This window comes from Protobothrops mucrosquamatus, unplaced genomic scaffold (assembly GCF_001527695.2).
Source record: "Protobothrops mucrosquamatus isolate PMUCROS unplaced genomic scaffold, P.Mucros_1.0 scaffold217, whole genome shotgun sequence".
Classification (NCBI taxonomy): Eukaryota; Metazoa; Chordata; class Lepidosauria; order Squamata; family Viperidae; genus Protobothrops; species Protobothrops mucrosquamatus.
The window spans coordinates 349,279-375,815 of record NW_015386570.1 but is presented as its reverse complement, the minus strand read 5'-3'; the positions used below and the strand labels follow the sequence as shown (position 1 = coordinate 375,815).

General features: G+C 35.8%; 1 protein-coding gene across 1 annotated transcript in view; it reads left to right on the top strand.

Moving 5' to 3' along the window:
* Positions 1 to 25,547, top strand: part of SLC9C2 (solute carrier family 9 member C2 (putative)) — a 54,049-nt gene extending 28,502 nt beyond the window's left edge. The window contains exons 10-18 of the mRNA XM_029283764.1: positions 87 to 236; positions 1,091 to 1,142; positions 4,207 to 4,355; positions 7,516 to 7,641; positions 14,836 to 14,934; positions 18,597 to 18,803; positions 22,882 to 23,019; positions 24,844 to 25,029; positions 25,386 to 25,547. Coding sequence (XP_029139597.1) covers positions 87 to 236; positions 1,091 to 1,142; positions 4,207 to 4,355; positions 7,516 to 7,641; positions 14,836 to 14,934; positions 18,597 to 18,803; positions 22,882 to 23,019; positions 24,844 to 25,029; positions 25,386 to 25,547 — 1,269 coding nt within the window. The remainder of the gene's footprint in view (positions 1 to 86; positions 237 to 1,090; positions 1,143 to 4,206; positions 4,356 to 7,515; positions 7,642 to 14,835; positions 14,935 to 18,596; positions 18,804 to 22,881; positions 23,020 to 24,843; positions 25,030 to 25,385) is intronic.
* Positions 25,548 to 26,537: the final 990 nt, after the last annotated feature.

Here is a 26,537-nt window from a genome sequence, read left to right as displayed (position 1 = left end):
AATAGCTTTGATGGAAAGGATAATACAGAGAAACCACAGAAAGGGTGTAGAAAAAATACCTATTTTTAGTATGTTATCTATTTCAGGTAATGATACCCAAAATTATTTTCTTGTTGAATAAACAAATAAATAAACAACTCACTTTTCGTTATGATATTGCCAAAGGATATGTTCAAGGGGAAGAAGATATAAAATGTTTAATTGGACAGATTGCTGGCCATGAGAAAGTTTATATTGTGAGTAAAATAGCCCTACATTTAAAGAGAAGTATTTGTCTTGATATTCTTCCTTTATGTCCTATAAATGATAAGAACATATTTTGAAAATATATTTAGATCACAAAAATACTGTTATATAATGCATTGTTGTAACATAATATATATGAATACATAAACCAAAAGTTAAAAAGACCAAGAATATGGAACTGAACCTTTAAAAATCAGTTTGGTTTCATTTAGGTTATTGAAAAACTCTACAGACTGATTGTGGTTTCCATCAAAGAGGTAATGTTTGGATTTCCTGTTTAGGGGCAAGAAAATGCTTATCTTCCAATTGTATTCATTTCTTTAAAAGGATAGGTATTCCCATTGTGGAAACTAAGCACAAATACATGAATAGTTAGGAGAGTGAGATTATGCCTTAGAAATATTCCCTTTTCTTATGATTATGAATTTCCTTTCTGTTTCCCCTGATAATCTTCACAAAACTATTTGTTCTCTGTGTACGTGTATGTGTTGTTCTAGCAGAAATTGTGTGTGTGTATTTTCTAGAAGAAATCTGTTTTAAAGTTAATTTGCAATCATATTATTAATCTTTGAGATGGAACAAAGTAAGATATAGATCATTATAGACAATTAGTTTAAACACTTTAGTGCATTCTTTATCTTAAAAATAATTATAGTGACTAACAATGTAAAAGATACCATACATGAAAAACATCATGGGGAATAAAAAAACAGAAATGGGGGGGGGGGAACTGTCATAAGTCATTGTGTTTTGTTTCCTTTTGGGAAGAGTGCTACTGTTGAAAATAATCTTGCTCGGCTATTTATAATTTGATTAATATAAATTACATATTCTTTTTTAACAGGCAGTTAGCAAAATTTTGGAAAATAACAAACAAGAAGCCATGAAAGAGTTAGGTATGAATTTAAAGAGATTATCATTATTATGATTTAATATTGTTTTCATTGCTATTAATGAAACTTTAATTTCTATAGTGTTGATTCTTACAAAGCCAAAATAGCACTTTCTATGCACACGAAAGAACTACTCCAAGCAAGGACAATCAGAAAGACAGTAGTAAGCTCCATGGTTTCCTCTGCATTTGCTCTGGCTTCAATAACTTTATTTCCTGCTCAGCCCCATATGAAACTGCACATTAAGTACAGATAGTCCTCAACTTACAAATACTGAGCCCAAAATTTCTGTTGTTAAGCAAGACAGTTGTTAAGTAAGTTTTGCCCCATTTTATGACTTGTCTTGCCAAAGTTATTCAGTGAATCACTGCAGTTGTTAAGTTAGTAACACAGCTGTTAAGTGAATCTGGCTTCCCCATTGACTTCGCTTGTCAGAAGGTCACAAAAGGTGATCACGTGGACAGTGGTAGGATTCAAATATGTGAACAATCGGTTCTCTGTGTGGATGCCGCTTCCGGAAGTCCATTCTGGGCCTGGGCAACAAAAAATTAGCTACCGGTTCTGCCGAAGTGGTGCGAACTGGCTGAATCCCACCACTGCACATGGACCCAGGACACTGCAACTGTCATAAATATTAGTCAGTTGTCAAGCGTCCGAATTCTGATTACATGACCATGAGGATGCTGCAACAGTCATGTGAAAAACGATCTTAAGTCACATTTTTCAGTCCCATTGTAACTTTGAATGGCCATTAAATGAATGGTTGTAAGGTGAGGACTACCTGTATTGAAAACATTGCTTATTTTGATTGCAATACTTCAAGTTGTTATCTGTGCAGTCACATAACTTAGCTTTTCTGTTCAGGGATTGTTTAGTTGTAACAGTGCTGAATGAGGAGTAATTACAAACATTCCTTGAAGTTCTGGCTGTTTCAGGACCCTGGGGTCATGTGAACTCAATTTGGGTGCTTGGGAACAAGTTCATACTTACAATGATTGCAGTGTCCCACAGTCATGTGACTGCCATTTGTGAACTTTTCTGCTGGTTTCCCACAAGCAAAGTCAATGAGGAAGCCAGCAGGGAAGGTAGCAAGTCACTCCGTAATTGTCCTTCCCACCTCCCTTTGTCTTGTGTCCTTCTTCCCTATGCATGCATGTACATGCAGCACCCCCTCCTCCAACTTGTTTGTGGCCTGCTCTGGGCCTACCAGGGCTCCCTCACCCCCCTGCAGAACCACATGTTCCTTTCCTTGAAACTTTCTGCTTAATGACCTCTGCATTTTGGAATTACAACAGCAACCAGGGGACTACCTGGATTGCCATTATTAATGCAATGTTCAGTTGCATTTTCTTTAGTAGCACCTAAAAGAAAGAAAAAAGAAATGGAAAGAATATTTATCTGCATGACTAAAGCAATCATCAATGTCTTAAATTCCATAGTCTTTATTTGCACACTGGATGAGTACATAAACCACAGTTTATTTCAAGGTGCATAAGTGTCCATCTCAGAATTCTCTCAGCTGATACATTGTAGAAGAACCTGAAATACATTCAATTAAATATCCCTGATTAATATTTACAGTTAATTCTTACTAACATTCTATATAATTGAAATACTATTTTGGATGGCAAATACTTCTTAACTATTAAAGCCACAATAAAATTTAATCACATCAGCAATATTAAAAAAGGGGGAGCTAAATTAGGAACAAAATATAATGAAATAGTGTAGGTTAAAAAAAGCCTTATTTTTACACATTTGTGATTATTTTCTTGATAATGCACATAATTTTGTTTTTTGTTTCTTTTATTTTTTCTTTTTCTGTTATTTAAAAAACAATAAAAAGTTTTTTTAAAAAAATACCCAGGGGCTAAATTATGCTGATGTTTAGAGTGGACAATCACTGCTCTTAAATCTCATCTTCTGCCAGTTTTCAGTTCTAAAAATCATTGCTTTTTATATACAGAGACACTTTTTTTCCCTTCAACTGTGGGTAGGGATAGTGCATTCATGGAGAAGATTTATATAAAGAAGCACTTGAACTTTCCTGTATATATTTGCAAAGCAATATAAAATAGATGCATTTTTATCTGTGGATACCACTTTGGGCAGCTGTAGTATCTGGATACTTCATAAGTATTCTTGGATTTACTGTGCAGATATATCCAATGATAATGAAACGTTCAGCCCAAGAAAAAAGTGGATTTTTTTTATTGTATGTTTTTTTTTATCTAAAGGAGAACATCCTTCCCTCCTAAGACTTTTGTTTCATACAAGAAAACGAGAGTAATCTGAGTAAATTACTTGACTACTTCTAATTAGCTATATTTCTCTTTTCAGGCTGAAATCACTTTTATAAAAAAATTAGTAGTTGTTTATGTATCTATTTCTGAGGAGCACAGAGAGAGAGTTCACTTTGCTTTTCTAGTCTAGTCTGAGAGGGCTTTAAGTTTGATGTCAACGGGGAAATGGTATCCCAGAAGTTATTAAATGGTTTCTTGCAGGAAAAAAAATGTCTTTTTACTCAATGTCTTAGGAACAAATTGCCCCTGGGTTGCTTGTTATTATAAAAGCAATTTTTTACTGCTTTTATAATAAGAGGGGAAAAACGAGAAGAACAAAGACAAAAATGAAAATTGTCTTTCATTTAAAGTCTTGTTAAAGTTAATAGGATTAGAAAAAACTGTTGGGTTTTTTTTCTTTTTCTTTTAGTTGGTTTTTATTTAATTCAATGAGGACCTCTTGCAAAGACTTTTCAGTTTTGGGAAAAGAATACTTTATATTTTTGTTTTGTCTTCAGTATAATTTAACAAGTTTTGCTATTTTAACATATTTGTAATCTTGCACATTATGTGAATGGAATTCTGCACTTATTCAGAACCTTGTTCAGAATATTCTAGAACTGAGATTTCTTATAGGCATGATTTCTCAAGATCCATTTGTGCATATCTCCATAGCTGCAGTTGCTGCTAGTCTTGGGGAGGGGGCATTTACTCCTAAGCAGTTTTCCTTCACATTGAATGGCATTTATCATTTCTTGTATGAAAAATATTTTTATTTACTTTAGGATTAATGCAGCGTGACTATCCAGATATTGTCATTGCTGTGAAAACCAGACAAGCAGTTCAGACGGTGCTAAATACAGCTTTTGAAACTCTTAAATTTATGATATCAGGAGGAATTGTGGATAAAAATGAAGGAAATGAATTATATAAGGTAATTCAAACAAAATTATACATGAAACACGATATATTTCTGTTATAGAAAAAAATCAAATTATATTTACAAATTTTGGATGTTGGGATTTCCTGTTTTAAAAATAGAAAGTTGAAGGTAAAACTAAACAATATTTTCATATGGCTAAATTTTCATTGAAAGAATTTTGAGAACATTAAACGGCTGCATATTCACTTATTGCACAGATTTCTGCCAAAATTTTGCAGGGAAATATAACTTGATTCTACTGTTATCTGGAATCTGAGTTCAGTGCTCAAATAGAATTTTTTGCTTTTCTGTGACCTAAACATTTCTTGAAGATATTTCTCTACCTTTCTTTGATGTGGGCCTAATTACAGCCTGTAACCACTGCTTCTGCTTCCTAATTTTATTATTTTTATAAAATATTTTAATTGCACTCTCAGGAGATTTGTTATCACATAATGAACATTATGATATAATGGTTCCCCCATCACCAAATTTGGTTGTATGAAGAAGAAACTGAGAGTTAATTAAATGCATTTCTAGTTCCTTTACTCAATCAGTTATTGGAATTGAGGAGATGGGAGGAGCTACACCCAACTTTATGTACAGTGGGGGCATATTTCTAGAGGGGCACATAACTAAGGAAGAATATCAGCAAATAACCCGTGCCTGCAAAGATGAAGTGAGGAAAGCTTAGGCTCAAAATGAACTAAGGCTTGCAACAAAAGTAAAAAATAACAACAAAAAAAGCTTCTTACAACATGTAAAAAACAAGAAAAAAAGTTAAGGAAATGATTGGTCCATTAGTTGGGGAAAGTGGCAAGAAGGTGACAAGCAACAGGGAGAAAGCAGAACTACTTAACCTTTTTTTTGCATCCATGTTTATACAAAGAGAAAAAACAGTCCAACCTATGAAAAACAGTATCGTAAAAAATAGATTAGAAATACAAGTTAAGATAGGCAAGAAAATGGTAAGTGAGCACCTGTCCACCTTAGACGAGTTCAAATCACCAGGACCAGATGGATTACACCCCAAGGTTCTCAAGGAACTAGTAGAGGTGATCTTAGAATCATTGAACTATATCTTTCAAAGATCCTGGAGCACTGGGGAACAACCAGAGGACAGGAAAAGAGCTGATGTAGTTCCCATCTTCAAAAAAAAGGGGGGGGGGAAATGGATCCAGGAAACTACAGACCTATCAGCCTGACCTTAATACCTGGGAAGATTCTGGAAAAGATAATCAAGAAACGAATCAGTAAACATCTAGAAGCAAACAAAATCATAACCAAAAGCCAACATGGGTTTATCAAAAACAGATCATGCCAGACAAATCTTATTGCATTCTTTGACCAGGTGACAACATTTGTAGACCAGAAGAATGCTGTGGATATAATTTACTTGGACTTCAGTAAGGCATTTGATAAAGTAGACCACAACCTACTACTTGATAAGATAGAAAAATGTGGATTAGACAGCATCACCACCAGATGGATTCGTAGCTGGCTGACCGGCCATACTCAACATGGAGGGAAGTGTATAGTGGGGTGCCCCAGGGCTCTGTTCTGGGCCCAGTGCTCTTCAACATCTTCATCAATGATTTGAATGAGGGGATAGATGGGGAACTCATCAAATTTGCAGATGATACCAAGCTGTCAGGAATAGCCAACACTCCACAAGATAGACTTAAGATACACAAGGATCTTGACAGACTTGAACTATCTAACAAAATGAAATTCAATGGTGAAAAAAGTAAGGTTCTACATTTAGGCAAGAAAAACCAAATGCACCGGTATAGTATAGGTCAGGGGTGTCAAACTGCTGGCCTGTGGGCCAGATGCATCATAGCAAAGCAGCGCCCACCCCATTGCCGGCAATGGGAAAAAAGTCACGATACATCGCAACACATCACATGACATTGCGAGTTTGACACCCCTGGTATAGGTGGTACCTTGCTCAATAGTAGTAACTATGAGAGGGATCTTGGAGTCCTAGTGGACAATCACATAAATATGAGCCAGCAGTATGCTGCAGCTGCCAAAAAAGCCAACACAGTGCTAGGCTGCATTAACAGGGATAGAATCAAGATCACGTGAAGTATTAATACCACTTTACAACGCCTTGGTAAGGCCACACTTGGAATACTGCATCCAGTTTTGGTCACCACGATGTAAAAAAGATGTTGAGACTCTAGAACAGACATGTCAAACTCGCAACATCACATGACGTCGTGGAACGTATCGGGACGGTTTTGCCATTGCCGGCAATAGGGTGGGCGCGGCTTCTGGATGATGCATCCGGCCCACAGGCTGGCAGTTTGACACTCCTGCTCTAGAAAGAGTACAGAGAAAAGCAACAAAGATGATTAGGGGACTGGAGGCTAAAACATATAAGGAACGGTTGCTGGATTTGGGTATGTCTAGTTTAATGAAGAGAAGGACTAGGGGTGATATGATAGCAGTGTTCCAATATCTCCGGAGTTGCCACAAGGCAGGTCAAGAAGCAGCGGATGGAAACTAACCAAAGAGAGAAGCAACCTAGAATTAAGGAGAAATTTCCTGACAGTTAGAACAATTAATCAGTAGAACAACCTGCTTCCAGAAGCAGTGAATGCTCCAACACTGGAAGTTTTTAAGAAGAGACTGGACAGCCATTTATCTGAAATGGTATAGGGTTTTCTGTCTGAGCAGGGGATTGGACTAGAAAACCTCAAAGGTCCCTTCCAATTCTATTGTTATTGTTCTACTCAAAATCCCACAGTTTTGAAAGATTCACAAAGGACATCACAAATATACTTGATCATCATAAATATATACTCATCATCATAAATATACTCTCAGACAATGACATTTAAAGGTAAAAATGTGTCTCACCTTAGTTCTCACTAGTGTTTTTGGGAAGTAGTATAATATGTACTCTTTAAAAAACAGCAGCTCATAATTGTTTTTGAAATTTTTGAAATTATATATCATATGATTATATATTATATGATTAGCAAGACCTCTGCATTAATCAGAAAAGTATAGTATGTGATTTAGAGCTATTTTACCTCAGAATTATATTGCTCAAGACGTCTTAGCTCTAAGAATGTAGAAATCATATCATATTGGTTATTAATAATATGAATTTAAAGAACTAACTAACATATTATATTATAACAATATTCTTCTTTTTTAGATGATTCTGTTAAGAAAACATCAACTTGGAAAACTGCCCCCTACAATTGCCCCACCTACTGCACATGACCTCCTATGCAATATTGTGTGGCTTCATGGTAATAAAAAACAGATAGAATACATTCAGGTAATGATGCTTTAAATGCTTCACAGAGGTAATATCTGGTTCAATGCATATCAGTTGTCACACGTTAGATCTAGTCTTCACCTCCAAGCAGTAGAGGATGCCAAAATGGAAGAAATGACTATTAGTCCTTTGTATAGTCAGATTCTCCCTTGTTCACTTGAGGCTTGTGTGTTAGTTACTTCCTGCTTAGATTACTACAATGCACCCTACATGAGGCTGCTTTTGAAAACTACTTGGAAGATGTGGTTAGTCCAAATCCAGCAGCTTGCTTGTTGGCAGGTGAAAGCCACTTTCTCCAGATCACGTAACTCCAGTGCTTTGGGCTTTCTATCTGATTTTTAAAACCTTATGAAACTTGGCCCCTGGGACCCTTAAGGGCCATCTACATCAATTAGATCCTACGTATCCAGTACACATGTCTCTGGTTTGCTGATGGTTCCTTTCCTGTGTAACATCTAGGGGAAACAAAATCATCCTGTTCTTAGCATTGGCACCAATGCTATACCCCTATGGAATAGCTTTCCATCAGATATTTGGATAGTTGCATTGCATAAGTTGATGTGAAATGAGCTGGTATATAGATAAAGGAAATCAGTCTTTCCTCTGTTTGAAAAAAGAGAGGAAACTCATAAAAACTCATGCATAGTCCCACATATATACAATAAATCATATAGACAACTTGATATCCTTCAGATATAATTCCCACATTAGCTATGCTGGCTGAAACTCAGAAGTTAAAAAAGTAGAAATCTGAAATTACAAGTTAGAGATCCTATGTGTGTCATTGGCTTGCCTACCTGTCTCCAGACACTGAATATATTATTTAAATAGGCTTTTGACACTCAGACCACACAATTATAAATCCTTAATTTTGTTACATGGTTTCTTCATTGGTGAAGTAATACCAGAATGTATAAGAAGTGCTTACTATTTGATATGCAAATAGATTCCCAGGAATGTAAATATTGGTATTAATGAATGAGTTATGGCCATTTCAACAGCCAATCCCAATTCACTGTAGATATATCTATCTACTCATGAATTGATAATGGCAGGTTTAGGAGAAGAGCTTTAGACAACCAGTTCATCCAAAATAACATTGCTGGAAATGATGAATGTATTGTTTTCATGCCTCCTGAATTCAGGATTCTCATTACACCGGGTGGACTTTCACAGGAGGAATAATATTATGAGTCCCTCTATGAATTCTTGGATGAGGAGAACTTGATAACTCTTTTGGGCCAGAATTTGCAAGAGGCAGTGGTGACTAGGCCAACTGTGGGAGTAAAGCTGGGGATAAACAGTATACTTTAAACAAACACAACTAAAGTTGATTAACTGCTGGAATCTAATCCACTGAGGAACAGCAAGAGGCAACTGAAGCTGCTTGGGCAAGATGCAGTTTTCTGGCAGCACAATTGGAGGACAGCCGGAAGAGAGCTATGATCTGCAGACAGTCTGCCCTTGGTTTTGGTTTCAACTCCTTCTTTTCTGAAGGTTCCATGTCATAAATCAAGTATGAGGCTGTCAGGATGACTCAGGATCATCTCTTCTTCACTATTCCTTTGGATTAGACTAAAATCAATGCTTTGAACTTCAGACTACATTATCTAAGTGGCTATTTATATCAGCTACACTGCTTCTCTAGGCTTTCCCTCTGTGGTAGACCTGCCATCTAAATTCATTGGGGCAATAGGAGCCAAAGAAGGTTAAATGGCAAACAACTCCCAATAAATTCTGGCAGTATAATGAGGAATTACAACAACCAAAACAGATTCTTCCATTACAGCTGGCTCAGCTCAGAATTTTGGTCTTTGTCTTACAGGCCTAGTCAATAGCAAGCTGCTCATTTTATTGTAAAATTCCAGTTGGTGCTCCAGAAAAATTCATGGTGAGAAATAACACTTTGCTATCTTCCTAGCTCAGGATTAATCACATACAAATAAACTAAATTTCTTTCTGATCAAGCAAACTAGTACAGGTAGTCATCATTTAGTGACTGTCTTGGACAGTGACCATTTGAAGTTATAATAGTGATGAAAAAGTAATGTTGCAACCAATGCCTGCATTGCAGTGCCTCTCAAGTCATGTGTTTGCCATTACAGTCAGTACCTGTTGTCCTGTGCCTGATCTATTTTTTTCTCTTCATCCTCCCTTCCACAGTGGCAAGATTGTCTAAACAAGCTATCTTTTCCTGAGCTGGTTTTCTCCCCAGCCCAGCAGTCCCCTGAAAAATACTAATTGCAGGTTAACAAGCTCAGCTCTATGATCTTAATTACTTGATTAGAACCTTCTGGCTGGGGTGTAGCTGCAATCTGAAATTGATAAGATTCTAGTCCAGGGGTGTCAAACTCGCAATGTCACGTGACGTGTCATGATATATTGCGACTTTTTCTCCATTGCAGGAGCTGGGATGGGTGTGGTTTCGGCATGACGCATCTGGCCCGAGGGCCAGCAGTTTGACCCCCCTGATCTAGTCAGTTTCACAGTAAAGAACTTTTTGCCTCCCCTTTTTGCTAACAGCTTGCATCATAGTATGCTAGGCAGATGGTGCCAGTGCATTCCTTTTGATGTGCATTCCCCATTGTGTGCCTACTTGCTCTTATACAGATAGTCCTTTTTAGTGACTATCTTGTTTAGTGAGTATATGCAGTTATGACAGTGATGAAGAAGTAACTTTGCAACCAGTCCTTGAATTTACAACCTCACAGATCTCTAAAGCAAAAGAAAGCTGAATTAAGATTGTAAGCATAGTCATGGGTTTACCTAGCAATTGTTTTGCTTAATGACCAATAGCATTAAGGCTTATATACTGCCTCATAGCACTTTACAGCATTCTCTGGACTGTTTACAGTATTTGCATATCACTCCCAACAATTTCATTTTACTGACCTTGAAAGGATGGAAGGCTGAGTCAACCTTGAGCACCATCAGGATCAAATTCCAGAGACTTCCGGTTTTGCACAGTAGTGATCAGTCATGGGCTTGAAGATTCTCTGCACCCCCACGGCTAATTTCACCCTGCCAGGGAACCCTAAATGGGTCTAAGTCGCCCCGGAGAGGCGACGAAGAAAGAAGGGTGCTCCAGTGATTCTGGAACGGCGGCGGCCATTCCGTTTGACTTGGGGAAAGCCTTCTAACCCGACCGGAGAAAGGCTGGCCGTATTGCATCAACCAGCCAAAACTACTTGCAACCGAAGTCCAAAAGCACTAACAAGCACAACTGTGAACAGCGTGCTTGAAACTGGGTGAGGAATTTGATCTTCTCTTTTCTATTTTACATTTAATTTCCTGGAAAAGATCCCCAAGAAGCAAAATACCTCCGAAAGGGAAGAGGGGGATTTCCGCCCCACCGTTATACTAACGGAAGCGGTGTTTTATGGAGGATCAAAATATGTGGAAGTAAAATAAATATAAAACCTGAAACTTAAAACTTAAATCTGGTTAAACTAAAATTGTTTTAATGGTTAAGACTCTCATTTCAAAGATAATTGTTCATTTTGGAAATTGAAAAACAAATAGTTGGTGACACTAGTGGCAGATGAAGACTATGACAGCTATGACTTTAATATAAGACTTGGCAAAATCTGGGAAAAGCTAATCTGTGTCTGTGACCTTCAAAGCTTTAACAACAAAGAACAGCTGTGACAAAAAAAAGACAATAATCTGGGCTGTAGACAGAGAGAATTATAAATTTCAGGAAAAAAATCTTCTTTGAACTATTTGGATTACAAATATCTATCTAATTGGGACTCTAAAGCTATTTACAGAGAAAAGAAAGGAAGAGGAAAACTCAAATTCTTGGCCATCATGGATCAGAGACATGTAGAAAGAACATATCAAAAAAACATAAATACGTCACAGGAGGAGATACATAGTATACTGCAACTAATTCAAACAACAATGACTTTAAACCACAAAGAAATCCAAAACAACTTTGAAAATATAAATCAATCTATTTCCAAGTTAACTCTATAACAAAAAAAATCCCAGAAAACAACAACAGAGAAGGAGCAAATAAAACAGATAAATGGATATAGAATTGAGAACAGAGACTTAAAGATGGAACTTAACAAAACAAGGAAACATGATTTAATTCTAGTGGAAAAATTTCACAAGAATTGGAAAAAACAACTTATCCCTTAAGACTACAAAATAAATCTGAGGACAAGAAAACAAATCGGATAAAATGGACTGTAGAGATGTCAGGAACATTGGAGAGAAAGGAAATGATAAGAGAAGCGAAGAGAAAGAAAAAGAAAAAGATTTTCAACAAACATGGAAAGGCAGAAGTCCCGTACAAAGACACTTCTCCTGATTTACTTTTTATATCTACAGCAACATTTACAAACATATGGAAAAACTTTTTGATTCAGCAAAATACATTGATTAAGAAAGACACTGGGAGAAAGAAAAAGACCAAAGTGGAAACTAAGAAAATAGATGATGGGACTTACCAGAGAGAATACTTAAAAAAGAAACATTTGTTTGAATATGGTTAAAAAAATAGAAACGTTTTGGAATATGTATGTCACTCTAAGAGGGATGAATTCTCTAAATATAATATATAGTATGCTTTTTTCCCTTTTTTGTTCTCTTTCTTGATATAAGTAATATAAAAAAGTTGAAATGACTTAGATAAAGGAAATGTTTTAGATATTTAAATGTGATTGAATCTAAGAAAATTATAATGGATAAAAATGTTTTGAATAAGAGTTAAGGGACTAAATAACTAGATGTATTAAATGGAATGTTTAAAGATTAAACATATTTTTAATTATGGTTAAAAAGAATAAGAAATTTAGGAAATAAATACATATTAGCTTAGGAGGGATATATATTTTAAGTAGTATGTTATTTTTTATGCTTCTTTACTCTTGCTTTTCTTTCTTTCTACTGTCTTATCTATTTCTTAAGTAATGTAATAGTGTGAGATGGTTCATATGGAAAAACAGTGTTAAATTCTTAAATGTAATTAATTTTTGAGAAAATCTTAACCAGTAAGAGTATCTAGAATTTGGTGAGAGAAACAAATTAAAATAAGGACTGTAACAGGATTTTGATAAGGCAACCGGAATGATTGGATAGAAAAGAAATATTATATTGATGTGATTATTATTTTTAGGACTATTGGGAAAAATATATATATTTAATTGTTATCTATCAAAACGATAAGAATTGTATTAACTCAATGTTTGCAAAAGAGGATATTTTGTGAAAAGAGGAAATCAACTAAAATTATGTGGATTATGGATTATAGAAATCAATTGTTAGTGATTGTTTTACAACACACTGTTCACCAATTATTAAGTGATTTATGTTTTTTAAAAAATCAATAAAATACATTACAAAAAAAAAACAAAAACAAATTCCAGGCTGTAAGCAGAGTTTGCGTGCAATATTGCACTTTAACCTCGGTGCCACCAGGATCAAGTTGCTGGCCCCTACTAAACAAGGAATATCTATCATTCCTTCTCCAACGAATGTAAATACAAACACTAATTCTCTTCTTGCTAATTATCCCAGCTTCAGGATGAGTCTTGCCAAATTTGGAAAAAAAAATCTGAGTTCAGTCAGTCCACAGCACTTGTTACCATCCAGTTGCCTCCTCTGAGAGAGATGGTACTGCATGAAGAATGCAAATTGCTTTTAAAATTGCTAATTATTACAGGAACTTCATCCTCATTTTTTCCAGGAAGAAGGAATTTCCAATTTGCTCCAGTCTTAAATCCAAAAGGATAAAGGGACTCTGCATGGTTTTTACATCCTAAAACAGGCCTTTATCTTTCAGCCAATGCTGTTATTATAAAAATTCTGGAAAAATATTTGTGATAGTCCTCCCCAAAACCTCACATACTAAATACCACGTCAGAAAGTATAATTCATTTAAATTAAAAAAGTGGGGGGGGGGCAAGGGGGAAGCTGGCAATTAAGTTAGCCTTCAAGTCCTGCCATCATCCATTCAAAGAGGTTGTTTCCGAATTCAGGTGTGTACCTAAGTCATTCACAGGCTGCATGGAAATTAATCAGGAAACAAGACACTGACTCTGTTTCTCCTATAGGTTCATCTTTACCACCACCTATAATCCTTCTTCTTTTAACAAATAGGCAGATGACCTTTCCTGAATGCCTGAAAATACAAAGGACTGCAAGAAAGCCCTTTGGCATTTCATACATCATTTGGGAAATGTTGCAGTTTTAGTGACAGATAGGATTTCTACAGCATTCAGATCTGTATATCAAACCAATTGCAGGGAACTCATCATCTTCTGGTGTAGGGATTGGTATATGCCTCATACATTTGAGTTTTTACAGCACCAAGATCAGGTATATATTCCAGTTCCATCAAGGAAGAGCTTTTGCATCTCTATTATGACAGCCTATAGGACATTTTGGACACTACAAGATGTTATTTTTCATAAGTTCTGGACTGCAGTCTTCTAACAGTACTCTGTACTCTGTTAGTTCTCAATAGGATTATTAGGGTGATTTTTTGTTGCCTTTGAGAATTTGGTTATAGTAATTTTGGTGCATGCCTTGGCACCAACACTTTTCTTTTGTTTGCTTGCTGTTTTTGTTTTGCCTCAGTTTTCTGTTCTTCAAGCCAACCAGAAATTGCAAACTCTCTAAAAGGTTAAATATCACAGGACCATCCAAGGAGCATTACAGATATGTTGTAGATCACCATTGACAAATGAGACCATGGTCTTGCTTTGAAAGAAGTCTTTACCCATTTAAGTCATCTTAAAAACTCAATACTTGTTATATGTGAGGTTTTTTCCCCCATTGTTGTGCAGGCTGGTCAAGTGGTTTTCACCTTCAAATCCCAGGCTACTCTTACATTCATCTGATATTCCATCATTCAATGTTTCGGCCCAAAGTTTGGAGTTTATCCTTTGCTCAACAAAAATCCCATGTTTTGTATTCAAATTTATTGCGGTATTTTCTGGATGGGAAATTTGAAATAGTTACATAATTTAAATATCTTAACATACTTTACTTATGCAAATTTTATTTATCATTGATTGTTGTCCTCTAGTTTTAAAATCCTTTTGTATGTATTTGTCAGTTGCTACTCTTTTAAAATATTCAAAGCACTAAAAATACTTTTCTTACTGGATGTCTTTGATGGTATGCTTAGAAACCTATTAAGTCTGTATTCTACAATACAGTACTGTTCCTTTTTATTTTCAGAAAAAAGCAAAAATTCATTATTATGATTATGGAGATAGCATATGTGAAGAAGGTGATATGCCACAAGGAATCCATTTAATTGTATCAGGAATGATTAAGGTAAGATATTTGTTGTTGTTAGTTGTGAAGTCGTGTCCGACCCATTGCGACCCCATGGACAATGTTCCTCCAGGTCTTTGTCCTCTACCATCTTCTGGAGTCCATTTAAGCTCACTCCTACTGCTTCAGTGACTCCATCCAGCCACCTCATTCTCTGTCGTCCCCTTTTTCTATTGCCCTCAATCTTTCCTAGCATTAGGCTCTTCTCCAGTGAGTCTTTCCTTTTCATTAGGTGGCCAAAGTATTTGAGTTTCAACTTCGGGATCTGGCCTTCTAAAGAGCAGTCGGGGTTGATCTCAACAAATACCCAGAAATATAACTGGGTATGAGGAAATTAATATTACTTAAAATTATTTTAGTAATACTGTATACAACGTGTAATTCACAATTGCTACTAGTCTGTAACCTATCTTGAAATTGAATGTTTTGTTGCTGGTCAAAGTTTTAGACTTCTTTGTTCTTTATTATTGTTTGCTATAATTAATGGCATCTAAAAAAGAGACTGGGTTTTGATCATGTAATTGACAAGAACTAGAATAACAGAGTTGGAAGGGACTTTGTGGATCATCTAGGCCAACCCCCCCATCCAAGGAGACCCTACACCATTTCTGACAGATAGCAGTCCAGTCTCTTCTTGAAAGCTTCCAGTGATGAAACTCCCACAACATCTGAAGGCAAATTGTTTCATTGGTTGATTGTTCTCACTGTCAGAAAATTTCTCCTTATTTCTAGATTGAATCTCTTCTTGATCAGTTTACATCCATTAGTGCTTGTCTGGCCTTCAGGTACTTTGGAAAATAGGTTGATCCCCTCCTCTCTGTGACAGTCCTTCAAATATTGGAACACTGCTATCATATCTCCCCTGGTCATTCTCTTCACTAGACTAGCCATGCTCGGTTCCTTTAACCATTCTTCATACATTTAGTCTCCAGTCCTCTAATCATCTTTGTTGCTCTTCTCTGCACTGTTTCTAGAGTCTCAACGTCTTTTTTATAGTGTGGAGACCAAAATTGGTTGCAGTATTCTAGGTGTGGTTTTACTAAGGCTTTATAGAATGGTATTAGTACCTCACATGATCTTGATTGAATCCCTGTTAATGCAACTTAGGATTGCATTGTCTTTTTTGGCTGCTGCTGCACACTGTTGGCTCATATTTAATTGATTGTCCACTAAGACTTCAAGATCCCTCTCACAGTTACTGCTATTAAGCCTGGTTTCACCCAATCTATATGTGTACTTTTGGTTTTTCTTGCCTAAGTGTAAGACTTTTTTCTACATTGAATTTATTTTGTTAGATAGGGCCCAGTGTTCTAGTCTGTCAAGATCCATCTGGATCTTCAGCCTATCATCTAGAGTGTTGGCTATTCCTGCCAGCTTAGTATCATCTGCAAATTTGATAAGTTCCCCTTCAATTAGCTCATCTAAGTCATTTATGAAGATATTGAAGAGTATTAGGTCTAAGACAGAACCCTTTGGTACCCCACTGCTTACTTCCCTCCATGTAGACTTAGTACCATTAAGGACTACTCGTTGAGTATGGTTTGTCAGCCAGTTACAAATCCATCTGATGGTGATGCTATCTGTCCCACTTTTTCTAGCTTTCCAAGAAGTAGGTTGTGGTCTACTTTATCAAATGATTGCTAAAGTCTAAGTATACTATATCCACAGCATTTTGCTGGTCTACTAATTTAGTCACTTGATCAAAGAATTGCAACCACTTTCTTGTTTTTATTGACATACACCCTCTCCGTTCACTGGATGTCCCTGTTTACTACTAGCTGTCTGATGAAAAGTACTGAAGAATTTAAAAACTTGTATGCTCATTTTGTCCTTTTGATTTATTCTAATAAAATGAGGATTTGGTTAATTCTATTCAACTGAGGATTTAGCACTTTTCTTTCCTTAACAGTAAGGTTTATTTTATTTTTATTGGATTGTTGATTGGGATAATTATTTGTTTGTTGTTATATGGAAGAAAATAATGCCTTTTTGTCACCTTGGCTATCATCCCATATATCTATAAAATTATTTTTGATAAAAGTAGTGATCTACATCTACATCCATCAGAATTAATTCCATGATCTCAAATATAAGATTTAATTAGTATCTTTGTTGTCACAATAGAACAAGGGGGCAATTCCAGTGAAACAGTTTGAGGCACTTTGTTAAATTCCTTATTTTCTGCTTCTTGCTGAGAAGCTTTCATTTTCTTCTCTTTTAGTCTTGATTCTGAAATATAGCAGTATCAATTATTTTTCGCTGTTTCTTTGCTCAGATGTTTTAAAATGTCTTGGTTGTCTTTTTTTATTCATATAACACACAATTATATCCATAATATAAGTTTAAAAATATATCAATTTATTTAGCTTATTACTTGATTAGTCTTGCAACCTTATCAATAAAATAAATTAAAATAAATAAAATAAAATGGAGTACATAGTCTAATTCTGGAATAAGACAGGAGGAAGTAGAGTAATAAAATACATATATGTTAGTATAAGGAGTCAGTAATCAGATAAATGAATCTCCCTTACAGAGTACACTAATGTATTCAATGTATCTGGTTCTTTAAGACCATTGACTTAGTTATAAATTTAGCAGTTCCGTGTACGATATGTACATTTGAGCCCAGGAGGAAATATGACAATATGTGGTTCAGATCTCAGAGGGCTGTTCTTTCCCATAGGGATAATAAGTATTTAAGCTTAACGGGAGTATATAATTGACAGTTGAACAAAATATGAGAAATATTTCAAATGGATGGGGTACCACCTATGCTGGTTCTCTCATAATTTGGCAAGTTGTGGAAGCATCCATATTTGACCAGAGCAAGATTTGAGTTGTTGGTCTCCATGGTCAGATATGGAGACTTCCACCACATATAGTCAGCAACAACTAGCAGAGTAAAATCCTTTATCTTTACCTAGGTCTCATTGGTACATGCTTTGGGGAACAAGTATGCAATTTTAAAAGTGTCTGCTTTATCATTGTCTTTCTGCATTTATTGCAGTATATCTCCCAGATGTATACTTGACTGTTAATAGTGTTAATAGTGAAATGAAATATGTGCAAATTATTGAAGCAGTGATGGCATGCTGGCAAGATGATCTCATATTGGTTCACATCATGGATATACAAGAAAGCTGGTTCTTCGTTAGTTCTTTGTCTGATTGGTCCTGTTTGAAGAAATTCCAAGAATACCAGCTCCTGATTAACCTGTCTTTGTGCCAGACTGCTGATTGGTTCCTTATCCGGAACCCTCACCAGAAAGAATACCTAGCAGCATCCTAACTCAAAAACAGTCCAGTCAGTAACCATAACTCTTGGAATTGTCAAAAATAATCCAATCAGAAGTCCAGCTATAGATGGACCAAAGAGAGACCAGCTTGCCAGGTTCACATATAAGAGCCTAGTCAGCCTAGCTCAGTTGCCTTTAGCTGCTAAGAGATACACCACAAAGCAGCCCACTCTGCTTCTGAAGATGTCAGTCACAACTGCTGCTGGAACATCAAAACAAAAGAAACTAGAGAGATCATGGCTATCCAGCCTAAAAGCTCATCATTGCTTCATTGATGCCAGCTGTGAAGACCTATACTAGTACATGCAAATTATTATTTTAACTATCTGCCTAAATTTAATTACTACTGTTTCTTTATACCTAGCTTTCTGGTACAGCCCCTTCTTATGGAGTTTCTAAAGAAATTAAAGATACTCTGAAAGACGTTGACAAAAATATTCCCAGAAGAATTCATAAACCTGTTACCTCTCACTACACAGATTACTTTGTGACTGGAGCTATGATAGGGGAGCTCAATTGCTTAACTAAGCAAGAAATGGAATTTGGAATTATTTGTGAAACTGCTGTGCAGGTTGGAGAATTCTACTTTATAAAATGATTTTACATAATATTAGAATTAAAGTTTTTGACTAACAAGAAATTATATGTAATTGTATAAAATGTGTGAAAGTTTTGTAATAGTAGTTCATATTTTTAAACCTGAATTCAAAAATATTTAAATCATTTAATCTTAACAAATGTTAAACAAAGCGTATTGAATTATCCAGTTTTGTTTTATATTATATTCCTGTTTGCTCCAATGCCCTAAAGTAAAAAAGATAAAATTATATCAGTGTGGGACAGTATAGAAAGCAGCAAATTATTGTGTCCATTGCACAAAATTAATTCATTTAATTTTTAAGCTGCTCTTAAAAATACTAAAATGTTGTTACAGAATTTTTGGCTGAGGAAATTACCTGAGATGTTTGTAATGATAGTCATAACTAGATTAGAAAAACAACTGATTCTCCATTTTCAATGCTTCCTACATAGCTGTGGATGTAAGGGTAAACTGGCTGTGACATGTGTCACCCTGTTGTTTGCCGATGTTGATCCAGCAGATCTGGTAGGCTACATTGGTGCCTGTCCCTTAGCATTTCATGTGTGTCCCTCCCAAAATTGTTTGCTCAATGGAAGTCAACACCATCCCAGACAAAAGGAATATACTAATTTTTGGTCAAGGGTACCGTATATAATATAAATTCTTTGTATAATTACTTTTAGATATTGTCTATTTGGGGATTATTCTTTGTGCTAACCACAAATTATATTGGCATTTTAGGTTACAATGACCAAAGAAGAAAAACTATTTCTAGGGAATTATTTCTTCCATCTAGAATGGAGGCATTGCCATTGAGTGGTTCCCTCCCTAGACATACTTTGCTTCTTGTAAAGAATGCAAGATGAAAATTAATTCCTTTGTTTTGTGGGACAATCTGGGAAGGGCACTGCAGGAGGAGGAAGACCTATATATTGCAGCATCTCCCCTCTTCTAAGCCATTTATCCCTGTCCTAGGTCTGTGGTTGAATTGCCAAGCATCTTGGCCTCCAGCTGCTGTTGCTAAAAGCCAAGTCTGCGTCGCTTTATGATACATTCTTGAAAGATATGCAGATCTTCCATGTATCCATGGGACCGTGCCTTGGTAAGGTCCCACTTAAAATACTGCATCCAGTTTTGGTCACCATGATATAAAAAAGATGTTGAGACTCTAGAAAGAGTACAGAGAAGAGCAACAAAGAAGATTAGGGGGCTGGAGGCTAAAACATATAAGGAACGGTTGCTGGAATTGGGCATGTCTAGTAACTAGTTTAATGAAGAGAATGACTAGGGATGACATGATAGCAGTGTTCTAATATCTCAGGAGTTGCCACAAGGCAGAAGAAGAAGCAATGGATGGAAACTAATCAAAAAGAGAAGCAACCTAGAACTAAGGAGAAATTTTCTGACAGAACAATTAATCAGTGGAACAACCTGCCTTCAGAAGCGGTGAATGCTCCAACACTGGAAGTTTTTAAGAAGAGACTGGACAGCCATTTGTCTGAAATGGTATAGGGTTTCCTGCCTGAGCAGAAAGTTGGACTAGAAGGTCCCTTCCAACATCATCATCATCATCATCATCATCATCATCATCATCATCATCATCATCATCATCATTATTACCTGGCTGGAGAGCAACAGGGATATAATCCTGTTGGGAAAATTCCAGCTGAGTTTCAGCTGCACCATAGCAGTTGCACCATAAAGATTGAGGAATGGACACCATTATATTTTAGAAATTATCTCAGTAGCAAGGACCAGTACCCTGGACATGACTGGATGCGAGTTCCTGTGTATGGAAGAACCTAAGGCTGTTGGTAGTGTACCAACCCCCTAATTGCCCGGCAGTTATTCATCCAGAATTGAATATAATGTTATTTTATATTTGTAAACTTCTCAGAGCTGTCTCTGACAAGATGGGTAGCACATGGATTTAATAAATAAATGAAATAACAGGAAAAAAAATAGCTGCGGATTGCATGAAAATATTTTTTGTACTATAAAATTATGGTTTTGACTAATTTTTTTTTTAAGATCTCCACCGTATTGTTTTTTACGTTAATAAAAGGACAAACTAGATAAGCAAAGCAAACTTAACAATTAAAATCTCCCCCAAAGGAATACAAACTACTGAGTTTCTAATTTCCCCTTTTTATACATCTACTAATGTATAATATTTGTAGATGTTTAGCCCCCCCTTAGAAACTAGATTTTAAGTTATTATATTTGCGATACTGCATGATGTATTCTATGTATGGGACTCCTTCTTGCTTAAATTTGGTTAAACATCTGTTATGAATAGTTAGATTTGCCTTTGCTGCATATTCTCCAAGTTTAAGTTCTCAGTCAGATATTGTTGAAATTGTTATCTTTCAGTTTTGGCAAAAATTTATTCTCACAGATCTCTTTTCATTAAATTATGTTTCTTGCTGACTTTTTCTGAGATTATACACAGTAAGAAAAGTTGTGGTTCCATTTTAAATTTTTGTATTATTTATCTTATTTTTTTTAATTAAAATTATATTCCGCCCATCTCTACAAAGTGACTCTGTGAGGCTTTAATCTTTTTTTACATGTCCACCACATGTGATACAACATTCTTTACGTTTTATGACATTTCCAACATTTATTACTGTATGATTTGTTTATCTCAGGTATTATTAATGGATTTGTGTGCCAGCTGTAGAAGATTTTGTACTAGCTTTCCTATAAGTTATAACGATGTGCATTTTATAGATTTAGTCCATAATTTCTTCCCATTATTCTATCATAACTTTTTCTTTAAAATATTTACATCCATTTTACCACTCATTGTTTTGTTTGTTCTTTATTTGTATCATAGCTGAGTAAACATTTATAAATGCGCCCTAACAGATGGTGATGGGTTTGTATGAGCATGTTAAATTCCATCTTTGAAATTTTTGCCCCTTCTCTCCTGCCCACCATTCTCCAATCTTGCAGAGTGGAGGAAGAATTTGAAGCTGAAAATATTTTGGATTCCTGACACAGAAGTGAGAGACTAAAATCTTTGATTACTTGGAAGGACTATCTAGACACAAAACGTTTGTCATGGTTCCGACAGACAGAGACAAATAAGGCAGAACTAATACTTAGTTACAAAGTATTAGTTACAAAGTATCAGCACTTCAAAAAAAATGGAAAGCAGCTATTAAAATCCCTTACTTTTTTCAACAGTTGTATCTGCAGTATCTTCACAAGTTCAAACCACCTGACTGTCCATCCATTTTGGCTTCATGTTTGGGGAAAGGAAGAAACACATTAGTATGACTTTTGAATAAGATAGAGACTAACCAACCTGAAGCTGAGAGAAGCAAATCCTCTTCCACCCTTCCTTTTCCCCAATTTTGACTTCAAAATAAAGTGGAATATGACAAATTGCTTTATATTTTTATTTGCTCTGCATACTTTTGACTTCAAAAGTAATGCCACCCCGAGTAAGCTTTTGTTAAGTGAGTAGTTATGACTAAATTCCTTGAAGAATTATTCAAGGATTTAATTAAAACGTAGCAAGCAACTCTCATACTGGAAGAACTTTGATTTTTGGATCCTCTTCTTCCTCTCTGAAATATATGCCAGGTAGACATCCAATGTTACGCTGTCTTACTCCTTGCATGGCGGCTTTTGTGTCAACTCCTCTGATTATCTTCCATCCTCCATAAATTTCCATATCTTCAGCAGTCTGAAACTACATAAATATAACTTTGCTTGCTAGCCATCTTCTCATTTTCTCTCTCTCAGTCCAATAGAAGCTCTTCCCCTATCAGCTCCTTATGTCATTTCAATTTATCCTACTCTCTTGTGAGTAGTTTATGTGCACGGACATTTGTGAAGAACCTCATGTTTATCTCAATTACAAGTACAGCTTGTATTGTGTGGTAGTTCTCATGACAGGATGGTACATAATGTTTTTCACACGGGGTATGGAAAGGACAAGATTTTGTGAAGTTCACTAAAGATGAAATTGAAATTGAAGTAATACAGTTGCCCAAATACAAGGTACAATGATAGTTGTAATTGTCTCATGGGCTTGGTTTATTCTTTTTTCCCCCAGACGTGTTTCATCTCTATTAATGACTTGTTTGAAGCTTTTGATACATTTTTGGACCCACCCTCCCTGGAATATAAAATATGGTTAAAAATTGCTCTTGATGTTGCTCTTAAAACCTTTAAAGAAAGTCTTCCAAATCTGGTAGGCATGTCTGCAGCTTTCTTATAGTTCTAGTGTAAGTTGTTTTGCTGATTCTCTTACTTAAACTGTGTTGCAACTGAAATAGACTTATCAATGAAGAAGCTGAGAATTTTAATAATTGGTGTAGCTAGCAAACCTTGTCAATATTTATAGATACAGTAGTGACATGTGAATAACCAGATTCACTGGTTCCTAGATGATATTGGATCAGATTTTTATATCTCTGCTAGTTAAGTATATGGAAGATGGAGAGAGAGGCCAATAAACTATAGTTTTGAATTAAATACAGTTTGGGAAAGGCTGGAATGCTTTTGGATAGCTACTGTTTTAATATAAACTGTTACAAAATGCTGTGATTTGCCAGTGGTAATTCCTTCAAACAAGAAAATACTGTTGAGTGATGCTGTAGGATATCTCACAGGATATCTCAGTTATAGGGTGCATTGCATTGAAATAATCCCTATTAAAGGAATCCTTCCTGCCCTGGTGGAAGATCAGAAAGCAAAAAAACCCCATAATCCTAGATTGATAAAAGTGAGATACTTGGGGGAAAAAAGGGGAAAGAGCAAAAGTCTGAATTATATATGGTTATGAAATTGACATATTTATAGAATACTGAAGAACATTAATATTATAAAGAACAGCTTATTGTTTAAATGTATGAATTTAAATGGAGTCATAACATTTAGGTTTGTATATGGGGATGACAGTCTCCTCATCTTACTGAACAAATATATGTCTTTGAGTACAGAATGGAATTGATATAGTTTTTAATTGTGGTTTGGGGGTGGGCCTAATATAAGCCCTACTCCAAAAATAAGCCCTAGTTAGGGGGTGAGGCACATACCTAAAAATCAAGCTAGGGTGGGGGTGGAGCTTATCACTGTAGCCAGGCCTCCCATGGATTGACACGTGCCTCTCTGGCCCACTCTAGAAGGCCTGTGCAGCTGAGAACCGAGCTATGAATTCAATCTATAGCTCAGTTCTTGGCGGCACAGGCCTTCTGGAATGGCCTCTAATGGTAAAATGCAGGCCAGAGCTCCATTCTCAGCTGCAGAATGAAGCTGCTCCTTCAGCCACAGAAGAAGTGGGCTGGCTGGGTGGGCCTATTGGTATCACCACTGTGAGGTGAGTGGAAAAGACCCTCCACCCAAAATAAGACCTGGTGCCTCTTTTGGAGGAAAAAAAAAAAGACCAGGTCCTATTTTGGGAAAAACATGGTATGTCTTACATTTGTTGATTAAATATCTAAAATTTGAGGACTAGAATATCTAAGGGCTCTTAACTGGAAAATTCTGGTTATACTCAAGGTATGATTTAGGGCAGAGGTCCCCAACCTTTTGGGCACTAGGGACTGGTTTTGTGAAGAAAGGTTCTTCCATGGACCAGCGAGTGCATGGTTTTGTGTGCTGCCTGCATCTCATGGATGGGGCTTTGCTTGTTTGTGCAGACCAGTTGCTGGCATGTTGCCGCCCGGGAGTTGGGGACCCCTGATTTAGGGTACAAGTCTAGGAAATAATTTAAGTAAATGTATAAGGGATAGGGAGCCTATAAATCTAGTACATAAATAAATACACAATAACATTTACTGATGTTTTGATGGTTCATCCAAAGTATAAAATAATGAGCAGAGCAAGGCAACACATTAAAATATTTCAAAATACTTTTGAGTGCAATAAACATTTTGGACATGGATATGTAGTTATCAAGAATTAAGCTTGATTCAAGGGAAATTCTTTGTCCTGCATAAAAATCTTGAATTATAGCCAAGCTACAATTTTTATAAATGTTCATCTAATTCATATATGTCTTTGGTGTATACAGGATTGGTCATACAAAATGTGTGTGCAGTTTTCTAATACATATGTTGTGGATGTACCAAATCACACTAAATGTGATATTTATGACGAAGCTATGGATGAGGTAATTCTTGTACATGGAACTGTGCAGGATTGTCAGTCTGGGGAGCCTTATTGGGCACCATACATTTTACCTAAAACCTGCCACCAGGTAAGAAATACTTTTATAGCTAGCCAATAATTATGTAATTTATAACAATTAGTAAGCTGACTAGGGGAGCAAACAACTTGGAAAGCATAACAAAATAAAATTAAAGAATGGATGGAATACTTTTGATATTTTGTTTTCATTTTTATGTTTCAGCACCTGGCCAGTGAATTAAAAGAACAGTAACATCAGTATGATGACAGTTTGCTGCTTAGGATTAAATATTTATTTGCAAAATGTACTGGCGTCCAAAGAGTCAAATATAGCTCAATAATCATTATAAATAGAGCTCACTGCATTGATTCTATAGGAATGAATTCTTGTGATTTTCCCAATAACTTATTAAGATACTCTTCCAGGTACAAGGTACTTCAACCTCAACAAAATTATTAATTATACGAACTGAAGAAACAGTAGAGCGGAAGAGCACAGAAACAACTCTTAGTATATGCCAGTATCACTCAAGACAGAGATTTGGTGAGGAGGAACTTAAAATCCTTGGTATCAGAGAATTTAATTGAAATTATAGTCCTCTTCTCTTACTTTCTACCTTTCCCAGCATTATAAACCTCTCAGGAGAGCTGGGTCCTTTCATACTGTGGGAGGAAAGAGAGAGAAAAAGACAACCATTAGCAAAGTGCATGGACTCAATTACCGCAGTGATGGGTGCACCACTGGAAGACCTGAAGAGTCTAGAGAAAACTTATCTATGTGGTCACTAAGAGCTGACACTGACTTGATGGCACATAATAAATCAATTATATGTTTAAATTCAAGTATAGCTAGTATATAATCTATGTTATTTATTAAAAGTCAAGCTCTGTGAGGTTGCTTTTATTGAATAACTGAACATTCTAATCATCTCATATAATTTAAAGTGATTCAGGGTTTTTGATTTTTTTTTTCCCTGAGAAAGAATGAATGTAGCCAGGCATTATATTTGCCACTATTTGTCTCCTGAGAGCAAAATTATAAGTTGATTTGTAGCAAAATTATGGCAAAATTCTTTTATAGTATGTGCTTGGATCGTAAGTATTAATGCCTGTGTTAAAGTTATTGTCTGTATTAGATTTTATTCCCAGGCAAATGTGTGTTTAATTATAGACTTAAACCTTTATTATTTCTAAGGCACACATTTTCAGCTGTGGTTGATGGGAAATAATTATTTGAAAAATATTTTAACAATAGGTGAAATAATTTCACCTGCAATTCAAAGAAATTATTACACTAATTATAAATCTATCAAAAACTACTTATTTATGCTTAAAGTAAGATTATTTTTATAGCAGTTATTTAAATTGTACTTTTGGCTTCCAAACACATGAGAAAATCTATGACATAGGTTGACTTTTTTTTTTTTTTTTTTTGGTGTTACCTTTGAGCCAATCTTGACTCCTGGCAACTTCCTGAACAAGTCGATTTAAACTTTAAGATCTCTGAGATCTTAAATACTCTCAGTTTCTAGCCTGTGTCTACCGAATTCACTATCTGAGACAAATTTAACTAATGCA